This window comes from Cololabis saira, chromosome 6 (assembly GCF_033807715.1).
Source record: "Cololabis saira isolate AMF1-May2022 chromosome 6, fColSai1.1, whole genome shotgun sequence".
NCBI lineage: Eukaryota > Metazoa > Chordata > Actinopteri > Beloniformes > Belonidae > Cololabis > Cololabis saira.
This window is the reverse complement of record NC_084592.1, coordinates 25,626,026-25,645,941: the sequence shown is the minus strand read 5'-3', so window position 1 is coordinate 25,645,941 and position 19,916 is coordinate 25,626,026. Positions and strand designations below refer to the sequence as shown.

Below are 19,916 nucleotides of genomic sequence, written 5' to 3'. Positions count from 1 at the left end.
AACATACTATATTATCTTAATAATTTTAAAGTTTGAATACATGTTTTTGTTATATTCAGTACATTATGTGTATCTATATCCATACAAGATTGAGTCTTTGGATTATTTTTTGTTTTCTCTTTTTGCCTCTTAGGAGATGAACTGTCCCTGAATCAAATGTGAGTATTACTAAATCTCAATATCTATTCCATTTTCTTTGCTCTCTATCTCTAATCTAATATTTACCTATTTCAAATCCCAGCACCCATCACTTCCTAGACACAAGCGATCCCGTATTATCACCAGTCTTTTTTTGATGCAATGCTCAGTCCTGACATTCACATAATAATGTTTTTCTGTTGCTTGATTTGAAGACAGCTGCATGAAAGCAATCTTATGAAGGGTGTAAACCAGGTCACCAGAGGGAATATATCCAGACAAACCTACAGAACTCAAAATCCACACAAACATCAAAACAGATTGCAAATATGTCTTTGATGAGGCCATTTAAAACGAGTAGGTATAGCACATATCTTTTCAATAATTCCTCTCTGCTGCAGTAGACAGTCTGAGCTATTTAAGCTTCCAAACATTTCACTTCGCTGAGGTATTTTGTGCTCCCCGGATGAGCCTGTTGGTGTGTCAGGGTAAGCATTGTGCTATAGCAGGCAGCCAGCTGTCAACAGGGTGGAGTTAAAAGGCCGCAGGGATTTGAACACTCCCTTCCTGCCAAGCTCACTGTCTGCCAGGACAATGGGATGTTTCCTTCTCCTCTACCATCAGCACCTCCTGCCCCCCCCCACCGGTACTAAAAATCCCAGCAGACAGGAGAGCTCCTCCTACCGCTCTGCCACTTCTGTCAGTGTGTGTCCATTCTCTCTCCTTATCTCTTTCTGCTTCTATCGGCCATTATCTCACCTCCTCTATTCTCTCCATCGAGGAGAATCCACCCACCTCCCCTCCCACAGAGCAACCCCACTGCCATCAATCAGCCCCCATTCTCCTCTTGGGGGAGATAGGTATCAGGACCCTCCTTCCTTTGTCTTTCCACTGTCTACTCCATCCAGCCTTTACACTTTCTCCACACCTTTATCTCTCCTCCTTTGACATCTTCTCTTTCTTCCTCTTTACCTTTGGCTTCCCAAAGGCCCCCGGTCTTTAATCTCCATTTTCTTTTCTCTTTTCACTTCAACATCAAGCAAACGGTTTGTGTAGCCTACCAGCCTCTAATTAAAATGCATTATGTGAGTACACAGAGCTCACAGCTTGTAAAAGTAGAAGTGGAAGGCCAGTCTGCTCGCTGTTGTCAATACTACACAAGGAGTTTTAACACTGTATTTGTAACAAAACTGCCCTTTTAAGATTTAGAATTTGCTGGCTCCAGGAAACTCACAACTGTTGGCAATCCATAAACAAGGCACTAAAGTAGATCTTAGTAATCCAAGCCAGGTGTCTAATTTTCTTAAGTGACCGCTGGGGACCATTTATTCGGTTTGTACTTAAATGTTCTCTAAAACTCTATAGCGGTCCCATAAACATCGTGTTCCCTCCCAATTCAAAGTCAGTTGCATCACTATTAGGGCTGTTCGATTTTGCCCAAAAATAAAATCTCGATTTTTTTTCTCTCAAAATCCGATTTACGATTACGATTATTTTTTGAATTGACAAAAGGCAAAGAAATGATTTCAAATATGCTGTTTTTTTATTGAACATTTGCCCCATTGGGCTTTAAGTGCAAACTTTGCTCTTATTAAACCAAAAATGAATGAATAAAGTGCAAAACTCTGTAAAATAAGTTGAAAAAAAGTTTTAAAAAATATAAAGTTTTATCTCTGAAAAAGAAATCAGCAAATCAGCACTTGCAAACATACAGTAAGTTATATTTCCAATTAAATAAAACAAGACATTTTCTAATTAAATTAAACTGGGTCTTTGCATGCTAAATAATAATGCAATCCATGAAGGAGGTAGAGGTGTGTAATGTCAGTCATTACATTTGCTATTCATATTTGGAAATTTTTTTGCAAGGAACACAAGCCGGTCTACCGCATCTGGCTTGAGGGATGCCCGGTGGCATGTTACAACGCCCCCTCCTACACTAAAGAGCCTCTCCGATGGGGCACTTGTTGCAGGTATTGAGAGGTATTTCCATCAATCATTAATATGGTATCAATCATTAATATGTGTGCAGACAAGGTAAAAAAAAAAAAAAAAAAAAAAAAGTGAAAAATCGATTTTACGATTTTCACGTTTTAACATCGTTCTAATTACATAATCGCGATTACGATTTAAAATCGATTAATCGAACAGCCCTAATCACTATGTTTAGAAATAGTGTAATATTACACAACTGTACAATTGAATGCCCCAACAGTGTGGTCCAGCTTGGGATTGTAGGGGCACATTTCACAGGCAACTTAAAAAAAAACACACACACACACAAAAAAAAAGGTTGTGGTTACTGAGGAAAATTAGTCCCAAGGAAACGGAGGCATCTACTCTATGTTCCAACCAGTTAATTCCACTTGTTGGCACATTTCTAGATCAATTGGGGTTGGGTGGAGTCACATGTGACATCAAAGGGGATTTGTCCAGTTCTTCTTTTACAGTCTGCAGTTTTCCTGCTCTGCCAGCTGGCCTCTGGCAGGAGGGTCCCCCCTTATGAGCCTGGTCCTGCTCAAGGTTTCTTCCCTCCTAAAGGGGAGTTTTTCCTTGCCACTTTTTGGCTTAAGGTTTTTCTCCCACTAGGGGAGTTTTACCTGCCATTGTTTATGTTATGTTTATGTAATAACTGCTCGGGGGTCATGTTCTGGTTCTCTGGAAAGCACCTAGAGACAACTTGTCTTGTAATAGACGCTATATAAATAAAATTGAATTGAACAGAAACGTACAGCCCTAAATGCCAATTTTTCAAATCGGAAGCCGTTACAATATCTGATCTATGTCTTAATGTGAGTCCAAGTCTGACTCCTAATTTGTGATAAAAATCAGTGATTGAGTGACAGTAGTCTTTCTAAAGATTTCCCCTGAAAACACTGCTTTTCATAACACTGTAAACTAATAGCATCTCCACAACGACTCGGCTTTGTCTAGTCATAAAAAGACAAATAGACTCTTCCACCCTGGAGAGCTCTCAGACGTGACCCCCGTCTATCTCAGTGACAGCTAAATGGCTTTTTAATTAAAGGAGAATTAGTCCGGTTAAACTGTAATTTAATGCAAATACGAAGTCGTAATGACAGTCAGTGAATCATCGATGAAGACGAGGCAGCTGAACAAAAGCCATGAAATTCATCCAGTCTTTCTAATGTTCAGCTTCACAGCCATGAAATCCCAAGGCAAAGCAAGGCAGGTTTATTTCTATAGCACAATTCAACAATGAGGTGTTTCACAGGGCTTTACAAAGACCTTAGAAATTACACGAAAAGCTTGATTTAAAAGGTTAAACAAAAAATTACTTTAAAAAATAATAAATAAATGAGATAAATAAATAAAATAAAACATAATAACATGTACAGGATTCAAATCTGAAGGACTCTAACCCAATAGAATTTGCAAGACTCAAACCTGGGTGACTCTATTCCCAACAGAATATACAGGATTCAAACATGAAGAACTCTAACCCAACAGAAGGTATAAATGTAAATGTAAAATATGATTATGTTTTGAAAAGTTTAAAAAGCAATAATTAAAGACAGATATCAGTTAAAAAGAATTAACACATGAGATGCAAGAATTAAAGGTTGCAGTGCATCATGGTAGAGTATTGATATGAAGCAGTTAATAAAAAGGTTTTCAATCTTGATTTAAACCAACTGAGAGTTCCAGTAGCCTTGATGCATTCTGGGAGTTTGTTCCACGGGTGGGGAGCATGAAAGCTGCCTCATTGATTATGTTCACATGCAGTCAAAATTCGGTTTATTGCTAATATTCCGGTTACTGAAACATTCGGAATATTCCGTTTACATGCGTGAGCGAACATGGTTATCCCTGTATACATGGTGATTAATCATTTGGGATATCTCGATCAAACCAGCGACGCGCAGAGCACGTCGTGATGCAATTACCGTCATTTCCGCTTCTCCTTCCTGTATCCAAATTCAAAACAAATGCTGCTTCGCGCAACTTCTTGTAAATCTCGCTATCCCGGTACTTTCTACCGTCTACAAATGCCAAAATGTTCATATCCTTCATTAAATTTATAAAATGATTAGTCTCCTCCTCACTCCGAAAGTGTGGCATAGTCCTGCGTTTCTCCATGTTTAGAATTACGTCCTGGACTCAAAAGACCAAGATTCCTTGTGAACAGAGCATGCGCAGAAAACAAATTCATGTTCCGTTTGATGGGGATATTCCGTTTGGCGTTTACATGACCGAATATTCGGGTTTTAAAAGGAGTAACCCAGAGGTCATATTCTGGTTTTTAAAAACTCGAATATGAGCAAATTCGGGTTATTCAAAAGGGGTTATTGCTGTTTACATGGCCGTAAAAAACCGGGTTATTGCTAATTTTTGGGTTTTAAAAGGGTTATTGACTGCATGTAAACGCAGTCATTGAGTTTGGTTCTAACTCTGAGTACAGGAAGTAGGGGTGACCCTGACAACCTGAGGGTTCTGGTTGGTTCATAATGGACCAGGAGATCAGAGATGTATTTTGGCACGATTGCATTCAGAGGTTTATAAACCAACAGCAGGATTTTAAAATCTATTCTGTGACAGACAGGAAGCCTGTGTAAAAATCTAAGAACTGGTTCACTCTCTTGGTCTTAGTGAGGACTCGGGCAGCAGCGTTCTGAACTAACTGCAGCTGTCTGATGGAGTTTTTTGGGAGACCCATGAGAACAGTTACAGTAGTCCAGTTTACTAACAATAAAAGGGTGGACAAGTTTTTCTGAGTCCTGCTGAGACATCAGTCCCTTAATCCTCGATATGTCCTTTCGGTGATAATCGGCTGACTTCACTACTGTCTTAATGTGGCTGTTAAAATTCAGGTCTGAGTCCAGAACTACTCCCAGATTTCTGGCTCGGGTATTTGTTTGCAGCTTTACTGCTTGAAGCTGATAGCTGACTTTTGATCTTTCTTCCTTGACTCCAAACGCTATTGTTTCTGTTTTGTCTTAATTTAACTGAAGAAAGACAGCAAATTCTGGGGAAATCCTCCAGCTCTCCACGTAAATTCATAACCTACCTTCACTGTTAAGGACATGCACGTTTAGAAACAGTTAAAATGAGTTTTCCATGAACTAATCAAAGATTATTCAATCTGAAATATAAAAATGACGTCCTATCTCTATACCAATAATATTATTTTTGGCTGCGAGGTTCCAAGTTCTCATATCTAAATCCATGAACTTTATATCTTTCTTTTCAGGTTCATCTTTTTTAAATCATGCACTTGAAGTTATTTGTCTGTAAAATTGTTTCAGGTTTTTATCTGACTGCACAGGCAGCTCAGAACTGTCCGAGCACGTGGCAGGCCTCGCTTCATCTGCTATACTTACGTGTACAAGCCATGGTTGGAGGATCTTTTTCAGCCCTGAAGAAGCCCTTCTCACAGCGGCAGACAGAAGCACCTTCTGCGTAGCTGAAACTGTGCGGAGGGCACTTTAAACACTTGATGTTTCCAGCATATGCCTTGTAGTAGCCCGGGTGGCACGCTAAAGATGACAGAGAGACAGTATGAGGACATGTAGTTGTAATAACACACCACGTTATGGACTGGAGCTGAAAAGTAGTAAAAATGGTAGCATGACATTTAAATCAGGAATACAGAAATACACAAAAGCAGTATTTATACTGGCATCTGTCAGAACAGAAAAAGTATCCTTTACCACCTGAATATACTGATTAAGGCTTTAACATTGGTGTTTTAATTTCAAATAAATAATCAATACTGATCCGAAATAGCATGACTTGAGGAGATCTAGGAGTGAAATCATTCTTTTTCCCAAAAAATAAATAAATACTTTGCAGTTCAGCGCATTTCTGATGAAGCCTGTTGGAAAGGGAGTGAAACATTTTAAATTCACTCAAACGCAGTTTTTCTTTATTCTTCTTTTCAAAACAAACAGAACACTGTGCAACACTTACGCACCGTACTTGATGCTACAGCAGCATGACAACGTATTTAGGAGCCACCACTCTTGACTGTTTCACACCTAAAATCCATCAGTAGCTGCTCATTTTCAGTGGTGATTGATCCAAACTCTAATGTCTGAGCCACAAACATATACTTATTTGAAGCTTCAGACTTAGATGTAACACACTAGTTGAAATGGATGTGCTGGCTTGTAGATCTGTAACCTAATTTCAAGTGAGTCAGGGTTCTCTGTCCATAGTATTACTACTGTACCCATTTTTTTCTTTACAGCAAAAGTCCCAGCGTTGGCCTTTCTGTCTGGAGTTAGCGTGTTCTTCTCCTGGGTTTTCTCCAGCTTCCTTCCACAGTCCAAAAACATGTAGGCTATAAACGCTTAACTGATGGTACTACAATTGTCCATCGCAGAGATAATGAGCCTCTGTGTCCTATGTTGTAGTAAAACTGACTCAAAAGAGTTCTGTGTTGTCCACAATTAATGTAATGTCCTGTTTTTAGAAGGCAGCAACTATTACTATACCTCTACCATGCAAGTGTAAGTCTGACTGAAGCTGAAATAAACATGAATAAAAAAGAAGGTTGTGTCAAAACGACTAAATGTCACTGTTTAAAAGACTGATTAAGCCATTAAAGGGTTTTTCTTTGACGCCCTCCCGAGAAGAGTGTCAAACCCTCACAATGCAAGTGCAACAAATCCAAACCCTCTTTGACTGGAGGTGACTGTGGCTCAGTATAAGCACCTAATGCAACATCCACTGTTGTTTTGCTAATGGCTTAGAGGGATAATGCCTAATGATTCTAATAAATAGTTCCCAGAAGGTCTTTTTCACAGAGGACATTTTACTATGTCACAGAAAGAAAACCACAGGAGTAAATAATACATTTTTCTCTTAATGTTCTTTTTGGCCTTTTGCCACATTGTCAGGGCTCACTGAGGCACTTACATTTAACAGTTGCTGGTGTTATGTAGTGCTACTCTTATCACGGAAAGTCACAATGTGTAGTGTGAAGAAGATCTATTCAGAAAACAGAGAAATACACTATATACAACTACTGTGGTTGATACTTTGACTATTATTACTACCACAACTACTAATAGTACTAGAATTAGTCATTAGTTTTCTTGGGTTACTTTGCTTTCCTGCACAGTTTGCATGTTTGGTTGAATATGAGAAAGTATCTGGTAGCCTGTCCGAGGTGTATTTACTCCTACTTTCATCTTGAAAAGGCTTCAGCCTCCCACAAGGCCAAGCATGATCAGATGGACATCAGGACTCGTTGAATGGAGAATAATAACATTACTATTAAAAAAGAAAAAGAAAAAGGAAAAAAAAAAGACCCAAAAGTACACAAACCAAATGTAGTATAAAATGAAAAGTTAAAAACAAAACTCTCGCACGCACACACACACACACACACACACACACACACACACACACACACACACACACACACACACACACACACACACACACACACACACACACACACACACACACACACACACACACACACAGTTTAAATTCTCCCTGAAAAAGAGTTTGGAAACAGAGTGGATTCATCTATTGATGTCTGGATATAACCAGGTATCCAACTAAAACAGCTTAGATGTAAAGCACACAGAACCCTGAGATGAAGCTGCACATCACAACCAACTGTAGACGTGTTCAAGTGTTTCGGGCAAAACTCCAGTGAAAAGAATGTGAAAGACTGCTTTCAGATTCAGAATATGCATTTTTTTTCTTACAAGGCAACATGCTGGTGCAACATGGCAGCAGACAGAAGAAGAAGACAACCCATCTAAATTCTCTTCTCACAATACTGGAGAAATATTAATTCATGTTTTCAATTAAATTGAAGTCAAAGCATGCACAGTTATTAATATCATATCATACCACACCTCCAACAAAAGATCCCTAAAGATGCCCCTCACTGGAACGTAGACTCTACTCCCAAACGTGATGGAAACCATGGCAATGGGTTTAAAGAGTATATGCTGTTGTTTCTCCTTTTTGGTTCCAGTTAAAAGCTACGCTGGTAAGTTCTGTGCAGCCCGGAGACGATTAGTGAATTTCTGAACGAACTGACAAAAAAACTATGGGGTTTGTGAGCTGGTTTCTGTCTCTTTGAAAAAAGCAAATAAATGACCAAATAAATTATATGATGATTAAATACAATTAATACAAAATTAAGAAGGTATCAAATCATGTGTGCTTAAATGGGTGAAGGTAGATGAAGTTTATTGGCATGCTATAAATGTATACACTGCTGCCCATGAAGTGGTAGTCATTTTGTTTTCAGAGCTTGGTAATGTTGATTATGCTTAATAGTGCTGCCAAGCGAATAATAAAAGTGAGAGATGAATTAATTAAGATCTGTAATTAATTCATGTAATAAATATATTTTTTAATATCACCTAAAAACTGCTGAGAAAAGCCCTCAACTTGAGGTGTTTTCCTTTAAATTCATTACATTATTGTGGCAGATCAAAAGTTTGATAACAAAAAAGTGGCCTAATAAAGTCAGTTATTAATTTCTTTAACAGACTTGAACAGACAAAGTCCTAGCCATTCGATAAAGCTGATTTATGGTTCCGCGTTACACCAACGCAGAGCCTACGCCGTAGGGTACGCCGTACCGGGTGGCTGCGCTCTCAACCGGCTGCTTTGCGTTTATGTGGCTAAACTTGAGCTGCTTCGGTGGTAAGCAAAGTACTTTAAGCAAAGAACACATATCACTCTACCTTTATCAATGGTGCCGTTGGGACGTTTTAAAACATGTAAATTCTCCATTAACTGGACCGACAACTTCCACATGCTCCTCCATTGTCACCTCTCTTCTCCGCTACTCCCCCCACCTGTCCAGCTACAACGGGAGTCTACCAGCGGAGCAGACCACGCCCACACACAGGGACAGCCAATCAGTGTCCAGATCAAGGTGGGACTGACGGTTGTTTTCTTCCCCTAAAGCACAATAATCCCACTGCACAAACACAGATTTCATAATAAAGGCAACTCGCAAACAGAAAAAGTAAAGTTTAAAAAGATTTTAAAAAAAAATAGATTAAGCTATTCAAAAAATAATGCGCTTAATATACTTGGAATTAAATAATCGCAATAAATGCGCTAAATTGACACCCCTAATGTTCAATGATAATTTCACTTGCTATTTCTACCAAGTGGGTGAAACACTACATTTGTTGTGGTCCGAGTCAACCAGACATGTAGTGACATTTCTGGGATGATACCTGTCAGGCTACAGCAGAGGTTACGGGGCAAAGTCCCCAGCTACTGTACATCAGACAAATGCCACTGGTTCCAATAAGGGGACACTCGGCAGCAGCCTGATATCCTTTTTTGGTAATTATTTTGGGAATTAATTTACCTCAAAATGAGAGACCTGTTGCATCATTCACGAAAGAACTGAATCTCTAAAAGCGGTGGAAGAATTAGTCATTGAGTTGAGTGAGGGTGAACTGAGTTTTAGATGTGCAGATTTTAAACGACTATGAACTGAACTTCCATGTGGATGGAGTAATTTTAAAGACACGATTTAGTAAACTTTGGTGCTGACTCAGATGAGATGTCTAAAGCCATACATATATCTCTGATATACACGTGTTGTTTCAATAGTCCACAAACATTTTTCCAGTAGTGTTGTGAGTTATCAAAGCACTCTTAAGAAATCTGAATTTTAGGCTCATAGCGGTGGTTTCTATTCTGGAGACCGGTGGCTGCCTCTGTGGTATTCTGCCATGTAGACCCGGGCTGTTCAATGACTCACATACGACTGACTCATGAACAGAGATGCTTGCCAGTTCCAGTGATTTTTTTTTCAAGCCTTTAACTGATGCTCGTAGGTTATTCTTTACCTCACTGAGGATTCATGTCCTTGGAGTCATCTGGGCTGGGTGCCCAATTCTAGGATCCGAGCCACGGTACCACACTATCTCCATTTACAGTTCGTCTAACTGTAGACTGATGGAGTATCTCTAAATCAGACCCTCCAAACTCATTTCATTAAATGGACTCCATGTGTGCAAACTGATGACTCATTAGTTGCCAGAAGTATTTAGTCAATGGGTTCATGTTGTTTCTGACACTGTGAATGTTTTAATATAAAGATAAATAAAAACAGGAAATTATAATTGGATGCCTGTCATAAGCTTAATTGCATTATATTGTCTTTTACTGTAAATTTGTTTTGCTTTAGTAGCACTTTTATTCTACACCACTGCACACCCCAAACTGGACAAAGGTGGACCATATCTCGTGCCGTGGCTGTACCGCCTTGTGAGGTGGTAACTGAGGTGTAATGAAGGGAAGTGAGTGCTGTGTAAATTGGCATTGTGGAAAGGCATAACTGAGGCGCAAGGATGGGTGCAAACTCCTACGGAGAGGATAAAGTCAGTCCCTCACTGGGACACTGAGTCAGCCCTGCTGTCAGAACTCTCAGCCAATTGACAGGGAAGCTAAACATGTAACAGAAAAAGAAAAAAAAAAAAACTTTATTTTTCATTTTTGTCTGATTGGCGACTGAATAAAGCAACCAGTGACTTGAGACATAGGGGATCACAAAGCAGGGGAAAAGGAAAATCTTCAGGTTGTGGAACACCATAATGCTTTGTGAAAGCATTCTAAGGAGGGAATGTTTCACCTTTTAGGAATTATTATGAATTCACTGTAGAGTGGAGGCAGAATTAAGAGATCTCCAGTGTTTGTTTATTTTGTGATCCCTGTGTGACAGTAAGCTTAGTCAAGTCAAGTCAAGTCAGATTTATTTATATAGCACAATTCATGCACAAAGCAACTCAAAGTGCTTTACATATAATCTGTGTGGGACAAGCAGCAAGAGCAATGCATAGCACAAATAAAATACAAAGAGATCAACATAATATCAGAACCTAACGTTCCAATAGGCTTCTTGAATTACAATCAACATCATACAGAACACAATAAAAACATTAACAGTAAGATTAAAAAATAAAGTTAAAAATTAAAATAGAAATAAGAAATAAAAGCTAACAGTTGATAAAAAATGCTGCGGTTTAGCAGCAGTTAAAGGAGCTTGAGGCCGGATTGTGGCAGGATTTATGAAAAAAATCCGTATACATTTTAAGTTTTCTAGTAATAATGTCAGATGAAGCGTTCCAAACCCAAAAGAATGAGCCCTCTAGTGTATCTCTCCTTTGCCTTGAACAGGCTGTGTGCTGCAAAATGTGCTGCAATCCGGTCCCGAATTTCCCGCGCTGTCCTGCGGATGTGACGTCACATGACGCTGCATGTGCGTTCTCCCCGTTCTCCCGTGCCGGTGTCTGTGCTTTTTTTTCCCACCTGCTTTTTTTTACCGGCTCCCCGTACGTGATGACGTTTCGTCTTGTGATTGGCTTTTGACCGTACGTGATGACGTTCCGTCTTGTGAAAACTGATGATTAATAAATGTAATAAAGCAAATCGATAATTTAAAATGTCTATTTAGATCAAAATATTTAACTGCTTACTGCTATGCAGCAAGCAAAAGATTGTTTACCCTATACTGTATATCGTAGGCTATTATTGTTCTCAGCTCACTGATGAATCTCCAATTGTCTAATGAAAATAGTCCCTAATAAATATTTTAACTCTAATATTTTTTTTAGCCTATGTCAGTAAGATCACTGATAATTCTGATAATTCCTTGTATATGTTTCTTCTCCCTTTTACCTCCACTATGATCTGCTGCTTCTGACTAAAATACCATCGCGGGGAAAAAATGCACACTTCCGGGGAAAATATTGCAGCCCGATACAATCTGGTACCCACACCGGCTTCACTGTTGGCTGCAGTACCCCCAACGGCCGTCGTGGTGAAGGGTGGCGCTAGAGAGTCTCATTTCTTAAAAGGAGCCTCAAGCTCCTTTAAAGCAGAAGTAAACATAAGGGTCTTTAGCTTAGTTTTAAAAATAGGCAAAGTTGGGGCAGATCTAAGGTCTTCCGGGAGCTTATTCCAGCTATATGTGGCATAATAGCAGAAAGCGGCTTCGCCATGCTTTTTAGATGATGATCAGATCACATTTTATTGAAAATTCATGCAGGTTAATCACAAGAGGTTTGCATTGTTTTCCTTCCAATTTTAAGTGAACAGAGGGGGAGTTAAAGAGTTTGGTCATATGGTTCTTATTATTCAGTGTTAGAATATGTTCAACAAAAAGGGCTACAAGTTTTAAAGTGAGCAGCGCATTAACAGAGCAGCAGCAGCTTTAGTGCTCTCTCTGTGTCTGCTTACGCCTACATGGGTTCAGGAAAAGTACTCAGCCTTATATACCAGCCTTGTTTTAGAAGCACTCAGAACCCAGTGTGGAATATGCTTTGGCTTGTGTTTGCAGGTGAGCAGGGTAACGCACAAGTCTTTACTGTATGCTGCCAGTGTAGACAGGTGGTCTGATTAAAATGGGAGCTTAGCTGTTCGAACAGTGGTGATGGAGACAGATCACTAAAAAAACATGCATGGTGAAGCTTTGACTTCGTCTCTCTGTCCTAACAGACACAGTTTTTCAACATGTCTTAGTTAAAATTAAAGCAACATAAAGGAAGTTTAGCATGAAGGGTTCTTCTATGGCTGTGGAGATTTAAAAAGTTTTTATGCTCGATCATTCAATTGTTTGGTCAATCTCTTGTTTTCACTTCTGTCTTTTCCTTTATATACTCTTTTAGTTCTCCTATACCTGTGATGTGTTGAGTGGATTATGGTTGTGGCAGGAAATCATGTTGTTCAGCTGTCTCGATGTCCTCTTCAAGTACAACTCATCTCTTCTCATTCATTGCTAACATTGGAATGCATAGAGCAAAAACAACCATCTTAACTTCTTCAATATAGATCTCAGCATCCCAGTTGGATTTTGTTCTGTTTATCCTTCTTCTTTACCATTTTCTTCTTTCATAAATCAGTGACCGGCAAACAGCAAATGTGCATTCCCTTACCCCCCCAATGGCAATACCATCAGGTGGTATGGAGAGGTAGTTTGCTCAGTAAGTGGATCTTAAAGGTTCCATCATTTACCCCAAGACCTCTGCTAATGGAAATGTAATTTAAGAAACTCAATGGTTGCATGTAATAGTGCAATGAATGAATAGCGATGGCTCATATCTGAAAGGAATGTTGGCAGCTGAACAATGTCATCTCCTTTTACTCCTGCCTTGGGCATCTCCATATCCAATCAGGACCAAGTCCATGACGCACTAGTCTCCACCCAGCAGTTTTACAAGGCTGCTACCTTCCTATGCTTAATGCATGCTGGGTGGTGTAAATATAAGGGGTCTTATTGGTTCCCCGGTGCCTGAAGCCATGTTTAGAGGAGGGAAGAGGAGTCAGGAGGCCTTATCAAGTGGTGCTATGCAACATGGCGGCCTCGCTGTCTGTTTGGTTGGCTTCACCAACATTGGAAGAGCTGCGGATGGAGAGGGTTGCACATCCATGCTACCCTGAATGGCAATGGGCTTTGCGGCGTGGCTCCCCTTTAAATTGTGTCAAACAAATACAATCAGTTCAGTCTTCTCCTGTCATTGGGTTTGTTGACCAACATATAAACTTATTTTTAAGGCTGTTTAGTTTGTTAATGACCAGGGTTTAATTTCTTGCAAAGTTGCAGTCTAATATTTTAGTAGCTGGCTTCATATTACACTTGCCATAATATGCTGATTTATGGGCTCCTTGGCTTTGAGGATGAGGAGCTTGTGGACCTCCTTGCTTATTATAAAAAAATACCACCCAGGTCCCACCATCTGACATCAACCTATTTACATTACCCTGACCTGCAATTAAATGTATACTTGGAGGATGGTTATTGATGCAGTCAGCTTGACACCCGACTGAGTCAGTTAATGTAAAAAAGGACAGACGACACCCTAAACTGGGGTAATATACATTTGGCATCAGGCAAAGTAAAAGGGGTTAAAATTCTTGTTGCGGAGTCGTTCCTGATCATGGATACACTTCAATGGCCCCCATAAAACTCCTCATATTGGAAATGGGCCTTTAGTCACCTCTGCCCACTGTAGGTTTATGAGGTAGTTTCATCATTGTGGATGTGTGACATGGTGCCGTAAAAAGGAATATGCAGTTACTCAGACGACCAGCATGAGACTCCAAAGTTACTTTGAGAGGCTTATGCTGGTATTATGGCTGGGGAAACCACGAGAGTTGGATGACACTTCATAAAAACAATCCAATATTCTTCTAAATTAAATGCAAACAAAAAAAACATCTTTTGTCTGGCTTTCATCATTTTAATTTTCTTCAAACACTAAATTTTAGACGCAACATATTTGTGTGACAGAGACAGAGACAGAGACAGACAGGGGAGAATACAGATCTCTATCTCATTAGGTAAAAAAAGATGAAAAGAAGGCACTCCCTGTGTTTCTAAAACACACTTTTTCTTATATAGACTAAAGGAAAGGGTAACTGCATTGTTGCTTTGATTGATACTTATGGTTTATTTAAAGTGCTTTGAGATAGAATCTGAAAAGATTCAAAGAAATAAAATACTCCGCTTTTTAAAAGCCAATGGAAGATGGTCAAATATATAGTATATATAAACGCAAATGTATTTTAAAAAGTTTATAAAAGTCTGATTTTTTAGGACTGACTGCAGTTGCCTTTTATTGATACCATTCAAAGCTCCAAAGCACTTCAAAGTCACACAGAAATGCAATGGTCAGAGATATCTATTGCTCCTGGTTGCTACCAAGCACATCGATTTAACATGGTAACACAAACGGAGCCACTTGAAGGTAATCACCTTGAAGCGATGAGTGTCTTTGTGCGTCTCCATAGCTGCCTGTGATAAATGAAGCTGTAAGGGGAACAAGGAAGTGCCTGAAACCACGACTACACTGATCAAATAAGGACAATTAGAACAGGGACAAAAAAGGTTAACGCACCCCTGCAATACAGGCAAACATGCTCATGCTGATGTGAACTTCCATTTAGAGCTTTTTTTTCTAAAGGGACTGTTTACTGAATAAAATTATTACATGATTAAAATCCCACAGTAATAAATTGTCATCCTATAATCTGAATCAGATGCAGATTCATGAAGCATTGGTCAATTTGTCTTTTAAATTCACTGTGTCAGTGCAGTGATGTTTGAATCTACTTAAAAAGTGGCTCATTCCAGCACACTCATATTGATATTGGCCTTTAAATCCTCAGCTGAGTTTGGACACACACGCATGCATAGAGCATGCACAGACACACACACACACACACACTCTCTATCTGTATCAGTATGATAAGTGACATCCCCCACGGCGTGCCAAGGCTGCCTCCATCATTAACCTCTGATACCAACATGTCCTTGAGTCAAAAAGCGTCAGTCAACTCCGCCACCTCAGTAGACCCTGTTTTAGACTCTGTCAACCTAATGATGGCTGTGCCCGACCTTCGCTGAACTGAGGGGATGCTCCCTTTTGCTACCTCGCAGCAGCCTGCTGCAATCAGCCTGACCGGACTTTGCTTTAAGGCCACAGTGACTGAACACGCGTCATATGAATTGACACACACTGTGACGATGGCCTACACGCTGGTCTGCAAATTAACCAGTATAAGTGGCAATGGAAGTAAAAAACTGCAAATGAGATGAAACCTGGAGATCCTGACTGGAAAAAGGTAAGGTACAGTCTGCAAATGAAATGCTGCCACTTCAATCTCAATCTTATAAAGTGGTGTAAGAGTGATTGTGTATGCATGACGATGCCTTCATGGACAAAGGTTCTTATTTACAATGAAACTCTACTATTTCTCCAATAAATTTAACTTCACATCTTGAGCCTAGCTGCTATTGTAGGTTAAAACGTAAATAGGTGTAATGTGCACGTTGGAAACGTGTAATTACAATCAAATCTCGATGAAGTGGCTCAGATGCAATTTCTTGGTTGTGGCAAAAGCATTGTTTTGCCTTGTTTATCTGAGTTAAAAGAGTATAATCTAACTAGGAAAATTAGAAAATAATGATAGTGTCCTGGTCACTACACAAGAGTGTGTAGGGATGATGTCTCAAGATTAAAGGATAGTTATGTATGTTATGTACTTTCCTATCTTTTAACTCATTTTGCATTTTAACTCAGAGCTATGCCATGCAGGTGCATGGGTTAAGCCATTACATTATACAGTTTTAAACTCATATACGCTTGGTTAGTATTCAAGCTTAAGTGATGGAGAATTTTTTCTTTTATTTTATTGTTTAAATGTAATGATACATTTGTACTACTGATAATCCATTTGCCTTCAGAGATTAACATTAATACAATTATATATTTGGTGAAAATCTTTGAAAATGACTAAACCTGTTCACAATATGGTGTGAGATTAAGTTATCTTAGTTAAACTAAAAAAGAGGAATTTTGGCAGAAGATTGTACAGTAGACTATATGAGCGAGAGCAAGGAAGACAGTATCAGGCAGAAAAAAAATGAGGAAATGTAACTTTTCTGTCATTAAGTTGTGTCATGATATTAAATAACTAGGACATTACATTACTGGTGACCTTTCAGATGACAAGAATATTTACAGACAGTGTCGTAAACTATACAACAGCAAATATACTGGTTTGGGAGTCTGATTCTTTAAGAATATGTATAATGTGTTTTTAACATTTTATGGTAAAAATTAAAATAGAGCAATGAACTATCACAAGACACAAATATATTAAAGGACACGTGTGGACTCAAGAAGTTGAGAAATACTACCACCAACCTTCTGCCTGCTCTATCTCCTCAGCCACAGCTGCCCGGAATATGTTAACTCTCATTTAATGGCTCCTAAATTGTACATTTGACTGTTTTTCATTTTCAGTGTTTGCCTGAACTGACGTGATAAATGAAGGATGGCTCCTATGTTCAAAATAAACAACCAAGCAAGCAAAGAAGCAGGTAAATAAATGAATATAAGCCAAAAAAGAGGATCACAGTTACAGCTAAGAAATTAATAAATAACTCTAAACCCTTATTTAAACAGTTTGTAAACTTGCGAAGATGTTTTGAACTGAAATTATACTGAGATTTTCAGAGTGTGGCTGAGACAACTCTGTGAAGTTTTGTGCAAAATTGTGTGAAAATAATAGAAGGTATTATTTCATGCTGTCCTGGATCAATGGTGATTAAAGCCTATATTATATACATGTTACTGAAGAAACAAATACACAGGGGTTCCCTCTTTGTCTTTATTTGAAGTCATTATTTTGCAAGTTTCTTTTTCTCTTGTCCAAAAATCGTGGCAATTTTTGGTTACTTTGGGCCATTTACATTTGTGTCACTTTCAGTTATATAGCACCAATTCACAACAAAAGTTATCACAACAGATTTTACACAGAAAGCAAAAAAGCTCAGTGCAGTCCAATTAAGTACAATCCAACTGAGTCAAATTCTTTGTAATGCAGAGACAATCCCATTCAGTCAAATTTAAATTCAGATTAAGAATTTATTACAATACAATTTAGCTCATCGTACTGCACTGAACCTTCATTTTGGTGCAATAACCCATCTTAATCAACTTCAAGGCACATTGGAGGGAAACAAACTTATTAACAGAGAAAGAAATTTCGAGGAACCAGAATAAGAGAGTTATTCGTCAGTGTACTTTGACTTATAGGGAGAAAATAATTAGCAAAAGACTGCATATATTTTATTTGTAAAATAAAGTCTGCACACAATTACTCTTCAAACATCGTATGTTAGGCAAATGCTATTACTTCATCATTTCTTTAGTCAGGACTGTAAGAATAAATTATCTATATGAATATTGTACTGTAAGGTTTTAAACGAAATGATGAATATGATAACATAAATTCAAATTGACCTTATTAGTCACTTTGAATGGGTTCCTGACCCACTGGCCTTTTTATTTATAATCTATCTTCTTCTAGAACTTTATCCCAAGGTTAATTAAATAGATCTGGAAGTCACCCAGAACATCTCCATGCTCAGGACTCAGAGGCCCGGACAGGACCCCAAGACACAGAGGCAACAGATTGGTTGCTCAGGTCTTCTCCTTCATAATCACTGGACCTGAACAGCACCAGGAAACCTGGCAGGAACATCATGAATGGAAGAAAAGACCTGTCTGTTTGCTTCTGCGCATCTAAATCTATGTCTGCTGTCTATGCTGGTGAAACTTAAGCCCAGCTTGTATCTCTGACGGCTGAGATAAAACATCCTCTCTAACAATCTTACATTCTATGTAAAGCTGTTAAAAATCTTTTTCTTTTTTCCTCATTGCCATACTTTTCTCTTACCCATAATGCAAACAGCAACTGCTGCAAACAGACTTTAGTGTTTTTAGACCATAGTAGCCATGTTAAAGGTATGGGGAAATGCGGTGAGCATAAAAAAAGATTAAAAAAAAAGAAAGAAGAAACTTAACAAACAGAAAAGAAACTCAGCATTAAACAATCCAAAGGCAAAAAGTAAAATTCCTCTGGTTTTCATTTACTATAACACTGTGTATTCCTCTTTTGATAAAGCATGATAATAAACCTTTAATCCTGTACAGTGGATGAATCCCACTGGTTGGGAATCATTAGTCTTTACATTTCATTTTAAACAGGAAAACACCACACTTGCCATTGAACACAGAGTAATCAGTTTTTGAAAATAGGTTAGATGACTGCTAATTAGATTTTTATTATCTTTAAAATAAGACTATAACCCTTCAGTTATGTTTAGTCAGTTATACACTTTCACAGTTTTGCAAAGCAACAGTTTTCATCATATGTTCATGCTTGATCAGTTACATTGTCTCTTCTCCTAATAAAAACCAAACAAAGCTACCCACTATAAAGTGCCTGTTTTAACAGCAACTGCTTAGATAGAAATACTACAGTGTTTATGTTTGAAAAAGAGTTGTGTAATGTTTTACTGGCTATGATGTAGGGTTTACCCGAATACCATTTTTATGGACTGGGGCTTTGAAAGAGGATTTCAACAAGAGTGGTAAAGCAGTAACATAAACCTCTTTATTGTAACACTGACATACTGTATATTGCTGTCTATAATATTAAGAGTTTTTCCTTACTATATGCGGACTACATAATGCGTAGGACTCCTGTAGCGACAATGGGTCCCCCAGGTTCTTAGAGCAGTCTTGTATACAGAATATGGGGATAACTATAATAAACTATCATCATGTGTAGCCACCTAATTAGGACCATTTATGTACTTAGCTGTCAAGCAGTTACATTGTACCTCAGATAAGCACATTCTGTGTTGTGATGTACAAGGTTTTCCTCACAAATTTGTGACTTTATAAAATCAGAATTTCTGAGTCCTTTTCTCGACATTTTGCTGCAAATGATGCTGATATTCCCTGATATCAGCTAAACTAGCAAAATGTATGTTAAGTAGCTAGGTTTATTTTGCTAGCTTAATTAGACCTTTTGGTTCACAAATTTAGCATGTTTGAGTCATAATTTGTACTAGATTAATGCATCACCATTAAGGGCGTGAACCCCTCTATTGCAATGAAATGAAAAAAAACAAACAGGATTTTGCCAAAAAGCAATCCTGAATCATATATGATAACACCCAGCCAACAATTTAAATAAAAATAAATGCACTTGTACCAAATGAAACAAGCTAAATTACACAGTACAGTATAGCACTACAAACCTGTTACTACTGCTACTACAGTGCAGATAAAGTATGTTAGATTTTGATTGTCTTTAAATGTCGCCTTTTGATACTGTTTGCTATAATATCATCCATCATCATTTAGAGGGTTGGAATCAAGAATTTTGCTCTAATTTATTAGGCAGGTCCTTTCTTTCAACTGCTTACTTATGAATGCATGCTTTTGTCTACTTTCACC

At 38.4% G+C, this 19,916-nt stretch overlaps 1 protein-coding gene across 1 annotated transcript in view; it reads right to left on the bottom strand.

The window, feature by feature from the left end:
* Positions 1-19,916, bottom strand: part of epha6 (eph receptor A6) — a 241,189-nt gene that overhangs the window by 106,595 nt on the left and 114,678 nt on the right. Inside the window, exon 4 of the mRNA XM_061723794.1 lies at positions 5,481-5,636. Within this exon, the coding sequence (XP_061579778.1) occupies positions 5,481-5,636 (156 nt within the window). The remainder of the gene's footprint in view (positions 1-5,480; positions 5,637-19,916) is intronic.